Genomic DNA, 8,374 nt, shown 5'->3' on the forward strand with positions numbered 1-8,374 from the left:
TAGGTGTTCCATTTTAAGGAGCCAACAGGATGCATTCCTGAATAATTTTGAAATAAAATAAACAAAATTTTTAAATGACAGACATAGCTAAAAAAACAAAAACAATAGATGTGATGACAACTTGACTCCAGTCTCACTGATCAGTTAAAATGTTTTCATGTTTCTAAATGTAATTTGGTCACATGCATTCCTGACTACTTCTGAACTTTAAAAAAAAAAAAAAAAAAGCATAATTTAAAAAGCATAAAATGATTTTTTTTTTAAATGACAGACATAGATAAACAAAAAGATGATCTGACTGATCAGTTTATTTATTTTTTACACGTTTTCTATTGTCAACTTGAATCAAAATGGATATCTTTCTTTGTATATCTGCCTCCAGTATGACATTCCATACACATTGTATGCATTGTTGTAGTGATGCAAATATTTTTCAAATTAGTTGAATCTCAAACACCTCAATCATGCAGGTTGTTTGTAGACTTGCATGCTGGATATGTTGTTATGAACCAGCCAGAAACTATTACAGATCCCAAACAGTTAGAAATTTCCTTACATGTCATTTTAATTTTTTAGCTGGAATATTGTATATAATTATATTATCTTTAGCTTTTGTAGCCTTTCCCCTACACAAGTATGTGCAAAATGCTTTGCCATGTGTTTTCTTGTAATCAGAATCAGGAATCATTTAATTTCATTAGCTGCAGTGATATGCCTTAAAAAGGAAATACTTAATTAACAGTTCACAATCTGTCAGAATACTTAAAATGTCCTGTATGCAATCATTATCTCAAACAACTCAATCATGCAGGATGTTTGTAGACACAAGTTAAATAGTTATATTTTTTTCTGATAAAATATCAATGAGGTAGTAAAATGGTTCCCAAACAGTTCAGTTCCCAATCTCTTAACAGTTCACTGTTAATCTCTCTGAATACTTCACATGCACTGTATGTAATCATTAATTTTATACTCAGGACTACTCAGACTACTTATTTTCTTGTCTGTAGAGAATATACCTTGAAGATACTAGTTTAAATAACTATTCACACCAAATAAGCCTACAGTATATTAGTTCAGTAAAAGTTAGCTTTTGGTGTAATTATGGTGATCATTAGGCCAACTATACCTACAGTTGAAGTCAGACGTTTTCATACACCTTTGCCAAATACATTTAAACTCAATGTTTCACAATTCCTGACATTTAATCATAGAAAACTTTATCTGTCTTAGGTCAGTTAGGATCACTGCTTTATTTTAAGAATGTGAAATGTCAGAATTGTAGTAGAGAGAATTATTCTTTTACAGTTTTTATTTCTTTCATCAGATTTACAGTGGGTTAGAATTTACATACACGTTGTTAGAATTTCATTAAAATGTTTTAACTTGTGTCAAACATTTTGAGTAGCCTTCCACAAGCTTCTCACAATAAGTTGATGGAATTTTGGCCCATTCCTCCAGACAGAACTGGTGTAACTGAGTCAGGTTTGACAGCCTCCTTGCTCGCACATGCTTTTTCAGTTCTGCCCACAAATTTTCTATCGGATTGAGGTCATGGGCTTTGTGATGGCCACTCCAATACCTTGACTTTGTTGTCCTTAAGCCACTTTGCCATAACTTTGGTGGTATGCTTGGGGTTATTGTCAAACAAATTTGATTAAGGTCAAACTTGAACAAAACAAAGCAATATAAAATACACATCATATAAAAATGGAGCTACTAAACAATATATATCTTTCTACCAAAGCACTAATTGTTAATTAAATGATTATAGATCATAGATTGGATGGGCTCCGTATGACTGAAACCTGGCTTAAACCGGATGAATATATTAGTTTAAATGAATCTACTCCCCCAGGTTATAGTTATAAACATGAGCCTCGTCTGAAGGGTGGAGGAGGAGGTGTTGCTACAATTTACAGTGACATTTTTGGTGTTACACAGAGGACAGGATATGTAAGTCTTTTGAACTAATAATGCTTAATGTGACACCATCAGATATAAATAAAAAATCTCTGTTGTCTTTTGTCCTTGCTACAATGTATAGATCACCCGGGCCTTATTCTGATTTCCTTGGTGAATTTGCAAATGTTTTATCAGATCTTGTAGTTACTGTAGATAGAGCTTTCATTGTTGGTGACTTCAACATTCACATAGATAATGAAAATGATAAATTGGGATTAGCATTTATCGATATTCTCAACTGTCTTGGAGTCAGACAAAATGTCTCAAGCACTCCTAGTGTCGCTCCACTTCAATTATAGAAAATTTAAGAAATAAGCCCTGCACCATGGTACAATGATGACATTCATGCATTCAAGAGAGCAGCTTGGAAAATGGAGCACATGTGGATGAATACAATATTAGAAGTATTTTGTGGTGCATGGAAGGATAGTGTCTGTAGCTACAGAGACAGGCACTAAAAGCTGCCAGGTCATCATATTTTAGTAAACTCATAAAAAATAACCACAACAATCCTAGGTGTTTATTAAAAACTGTGGCTAAATTGGTTAGGAATAAAGCCTCAACAGAACCAGATGTTGCAGCACAAGAGTAATGACTTAATTAATTTCTTTACAGAAAAAATGTAAATAATCAGAAATAAAATAGGAATTATGCAATCATCTGTCATAGCACTTCAGAAAACAGTGTCTCATAATTTTCCTCACGTGCAACTTCAATCCTTCGCTGTCATAGGTCATGAAGAGCTAACAAAACTTTTTGAAACATCAAAAGCCACAACATGTTTGTTAGATCCAATACCAAACAAGCTCTTAAAAGAGGTATCTCCTGTAATTTCAGAACCTCTGCTTAATATTATTAACTCCTCACTATCCTTAGGACTTTAAAATGGCAGTTATCAAACCGCTTATTAAGAAGCCACAACTTGATCCTGGAGAACTGGCTAATTATAGACCGATTTCACATCTCCCATTTATGTGGAACGCATCACTTATGCTTCCATCCTGTTGTGCTGGCAGGCCAGAACCATCCGACTCGGCGACACAATTTAGTTTGCCAGCAACTCGCCCCACAGGGCTGCGATAGAGCCATCCCTCCAGCCGAGATGAAGCCAGGGTTCTACGGCCCTCACGTCATCATACCCAAGACAGCTGGTGTGTGGCAGCCAATCTTGGACCTGCAAGTTCTGAACCGGGCCTCACACAGACTCCTGTTCAAAGGTGCTCATGCAGAAACTTATTCTAACATGTGTCCAGTATCTAGATTGTTTCGCAGCGGCAGACCTGAAGGATACGTACTTTCATGTCTCACTTTGGCTCTGCACTGTCCCTTCTTATGACTCACGTCCGATGGCCCGACGTACTAGTACCAGGTCCTCCCCTTGGCTCGTCCCTGTCCCCTCTCGTCTTCACAAAGGTTGCAGATGCTGCCCTTGCCCCGCTAAGGGAAGTGGGCATATACGTTTGATGACTGGCAGATTCTAGCTCACTCTCGAGAGACTCTGTGTGCCCATAGGGACCAGGTGCTCAAGCACCTCAGCCATCTAGGAATTCAGGTCAACAAGAAAAGAGTAAGCTCTCCCCGGTTCAGAGCATCTCTTTTCTCAGCTTGGAGTTAGATTCAGTCTCAACGACAGCGCCTCACAAACGAGCGCATGCAGCCAGTGCTGAACTGCCTAAGGCACAGCGGTTCCATTGTGGCTGTTCCGGATGCTCCCGTTGATGCATTTGAGACTGCTTCAGCTCTGGCTTCAGACTTGAGTCCTGAAATGGGCATCACACCGCAGCACATACCATTATACATACCGTACATAACATAGGGATGCTATGTCCCTCCACCTTGAAGGTTTATGTAGCCGCCATATCATCTCACACGACACAGTGGACAGTAAGTCCCTAGGGAAGCACGATCTGATCATCAGGTTCCTTAGAGGCGCCCAGAGGCCGAACCCTCCCAGGCCATGCCTGTTCCACTTATGGGATCTCTCCATGGTCCTTTCAGGCCTTCAGAGACCCCCCTTCGAGCCGCTAGAATCAGTCAGGCACAGAGCCCTCTCCTGAAGAAAGCCCTCCTGATCACGCTTGCTTCCATCAAGAGGGTTGGGGACCTGCAAGTGTTCTCTGTCAGCGACACTTCCCTGGAGTTCAGTCAAGCAGACACACATGTCGTCCTAAGACCGTGACCAGGCGACATGCCTAAGTTTCCTACAACCCCCTTCAGGGACCAGGTAGCAAACATGCAATCGAAGCTGCCCTGGTAGGAGGCCGACCCAGCCTCTTTGTTGCTGTGTCCGGTGCATGCTTTGTGGACATATGTGGACCACACGCAGAGTCTTTGTATGCTTTGGTGGACAGCGGAAAGGGAACACTGTCTCCAAACAGAGGCTTTCCCACTGGGTCGTTGAGATTTTACAATCTCAGGGTTGGATCAGTCTCGTCCCGTGTTCTCTCAGGTCCGAGCACGTAGAACTGGGGAATGCAGAACATCTGACCGGACCAAAATGCTTTATAGGGAATAAAACAGAGGAGATTAGACATCACAAGAGTGAACTTGGAGAACATTAAAGAGAGATTTTGTGAAATGAATGGGGGTAACAGATTTTGGTTACCTCTAATTCTCCACTCCACTGCTACGTGTTGCTGAATAATGATGACTAAATGCAGCCGGTGCCAGCCAAACATCACTTCAGTCTATTATGATGTAGTCATACCGTCACTGGTAGCAGTGATCCGGTGCAAAATGCACTTAGAGGCAAACATGCAAACAGCTCTTTCTAATGATGCAAATGTCTATCGACCTGCTTATTTACAAATATATATACAGTATATACTATGTCTCAATATCACTTAATTCAACTAACATTAAGCAGATTATTTGTATTCTTATTTTATTTAAACTCAGTTTGACTTCAACGCGATGAGCGAAACTTGTTGGTCGAGTTAGATCATCACGGACTTATAATAATAAACAACAGCAAGTTGTAATAATTTTATGTAAATATGTGTAAATTATGTTAGAAATACACTCAAATATATTTTTAGATTACTTACTGATTTTGTGGATTCCCATTTATCACACACTGTCCTCATCCATGCGGTGTAACAAAATGGCAGACAACAGGTAGCTAAAAGTCTCAATGCTTGATGACGTCAGTAGTCACGTGGCTTAAAGGAGAACACAAGATTTGTAATTTGATTTGAAGAAATATGTTTACATTAAACTAACAAGACTTACTTTTAATTTCAATCAACCAAACTTTTTATGTAACAAATGGCTAGACAGAAAATGTAATTTATTGGGTCAGATCAAGTACAGTTCTGTAGAGTAACGTCAACAAATGTGGAGTATATTTCTTTACCTTAACTGTTTGAAGACCTCATTCAATCACCATTGACTCATATGATCTTTGTTCTATTATTAAAAAAAATCATACTTTTTGAGTGTATTTCTAGACTTCAAACATGGGGCACTGCTGTATTGTTCTGATGAGAAAAAGGATCATAAAGCTAAAAAGAATAAGACGTTTTATTACTGGTCCTCCTTTACACTTGTATCATACATCTATAATACTAAAGATATTGTATATAAAAGAGATATTTTGTGTAATTTTAGTATTCTTTGTAATTGACCTTAATGTTAAACTGATGGATGTTTTTTTCTTTTCTTCACTCACTCATTCATTATTAAGTTTATTTGTTATTTCAAGTTTTGTTTGACAAGTCAATGTTACACAGTATGTGGATTGAACAGATAGTTCTTGATTCCTTCCATTGTCTGTAACGGAGAACAACAAAATGACATAATTCACTTGTTTTATTACTTAATCAGTGGTTATAATGTTTATGTCTAAGCCATATATGAAATTAATTTATGTCCAAAAACACAGAAGCAGTGATCGCAGCAGACACAAGACATTTGTCTTTGTTTTCTGGTTTTATTGCAAAAAAAAAAAAAAAAGCGTAAACAGCGTAGTCCCATTCCTGAGAAAAAGCTTAATTTAATATGAATGAAAGAAAGAAGTACGCCCATCACACACCAGCTATTACTGGAAAGCATAGAATAAAGTAATAGAGCCAATATATGGATGGGAATTATTAGGAGGCCATAACAGAAAAGAGCCAATGGGGGAATATGGACTGGACAACAGGGCTACACCCCTACTTTACATAAAATGCCTTAGGATTTTCAATGACCACAGAGTAAGGACCTCAGTTTAACCTCTCATCCAAAGGACAGTGTCTTTTTTTGTGTGTAAGGACCACACAGACAGCAGGATGAGCACCCCCTGCTGTCCTCACTAACACCTCTTCCAGCAGCAACCTTAGTTTTTCACCAGGAAGTCTCCCATCTAAGTACTGACCAGTCTCAACCCTGCTTATCTTCAATGAGTAACTGGTTTAGAGCTTCAGGGTGATAGTAGCCTAGCAACATATCACACTTCTATTTTTGTGCTATATGGGGGGAAGAAGAAAACATTACATTCATGTTTCCTTCTGGTTGAGACAGAAGGTGACATATCTCACCTTTCAAACAAAGCACTGTTTTGAAAGTTCAAAAGAGTTTACATTTAAAAGTAAAACAGAGAGTGGCTAACTTATAGTTGTCTCTGCACATTAACTTCGGATAGGAAAAAGTTTTTAATGTGAAATGCCCCAAGATATACGATGAATAAATTAATGGAAATGTAGTAAATGTGCTAAAATGTACAGTTTTTTTTCTATATTGTTTGTATTAGCACATGCAGTACAGTTAAATATAGAACAGTTATATTCTTATTTTGTTAAAATTATTAAATGTATACTATAGTATGTATAAATATGAAAAATATATTTATAATTTATTAAATGTGTTTATTGTGCTTGAGGTGGTTTATTTTTGTTTGTTTTATTTACAAATATTTTCGATACATAGAAAACATGTCTTCAACATTTCAAATAAGAAATATTTAAAATGATCAAAGAAATTTGCACAGAAATACATTCAAGTTCAAAGTTGTTATGGTATAGCAAGAAAATACAAATTTGTTTAGAATTAGTGAGCTTTTTGTTAATTCCTTCACTTCCTTCCTACACATATATAGCCTGTACCATTCTTGGCTATATAATCTTTCTAGCATGTGATCAAATTCAATATTATGATCAAAACAATATCTCCTTGAATTAAAGTGACCCTTTCAGTGTATTATCTTGAGATTAACATACATTTGTATTTGATTTATTTTAAGGGTATGACCTTTATGTCATTTATCAACTGCAGAAACTTTTCTCTAATTTCTTTTGTTCTTACTCCATAAATAATTGGGTTAAAACAACTTGGAAAAAGTAAGTACATTGTGCTTACAAATACACGAGTGCTAGGAGAAAAATTGTTTCTTATTCTGTATGACATAAATGCAATCAAGGCAAAAGTCAAACTAACTGACATTACAATGAAATGAGTAATACATGTGTTAATGGCCTTCAAGTGTCCTTTCCCAGATTTGAACACAGAGGCAAAAATCACAACATAGGAAACAGTAATCAGAATAAAATCTGCAGTTGGTATAAGGAAAGCAGTCAACAGTCCTACCAAGTTATTAATGGATATATCTCCACATGCTAACTGAACCAATGCCATGTGCTCACAAAAACAGTGATCAATAATATGTGTTGCACAAAATGACAGTTTGCTTGCAAAAGAGACTATGATGATGATAAGGATTCCATTTCTGATTACTGGCACAACAACAAACTTTAGAAAGCTTGGGATTTCCATGTATTTATGATAATAAAGAGGCTTGCATATTGCAAAGTAACGGTCCAGTGCCATCCACAAAAGCAAAGTGGATTGAAATGTTCCAACAAAATGAACACAAAACATTTGTATCAAGCAACCAGTTAGAGATATGCTACTCCAATTAAATAAAAGGCTAAAGAGCATGTTAGGTACAAAGAATATAGGCAAGATCAAGTCTACAACAGCCATAAAGCCTATTAATACATACATAGGAGAGTGCAGAGACTTATGAGATATGATTAAATATATGATAATAGAATTAGCTGTGATAGACAATAAAAACATCAGAAGGAAAGGGATAAATAAAAAAGGCCTCCATTCTTCTAGACTGTAGAATCCATTCAGTTGGAAGTCTGTGAATGAAACATTTTGTGCTGTAAGATTCTTCATGTCCATCGACCCCTTAACACACAGTGTTCTGTTCAAACAAATAAAGTTGATGAAACTGTGAAAAGAAATTATAGATGATCAAGTTTTTCTGCAAAAAACACCAAGCTGCAGTCACCGCTAATTACAAAATTATTACAATGTCCGTAATGATAATGTCATAAAATCTTTCTCCTGTCTTTAATTATTTTTATTTTTTATAATGCTTTGTCTTTCATCTCAGAGTGAAATGAAAGCTTGACACATATCA

The 8,374-nt window shown here is 36.6% G+C and overlaps 1 protein-coding gene across 1 annotated transcript; it reads right to left on the reverse strand.

The window, feature by feature from the left end:
* Nucleotides 1–7,176: 7,176 nt before the first annotated feature.
* On the reverse strand, nucleotides 7,177–8,127 carry LOC127629706 (olfactory receptor 52K2-like). Its single transcript, XM_052106924.1, has one exon. It carries the CDS (start codon nucleotides 8,125–8,127, stop codon nucleotides 7,177–7,179), a length of 951 nt encoding a protein of 316 aa, XP_051962884.1.
* Between the last annotated feature and the right edge of the window lie 247 nt (nucleotides 8,128–8,374).

Source organism: Xyrauchen texanus, chromosome 36 (assembly GCF_025860055.1).
Source record: "Xyrauchen texanus isolate HMW12.3.18 chromosome 36, RBS_HiC_50CHRs, whole genome shotgun sequence".
NCBI classification, from domain to species: domain Eukaryota; kingdom Metazoa; phylum Chordata; class Actinopteri; order Cypriniformes; family Catostomidae; genus Xyrauchen; species Xyrauchen texanus.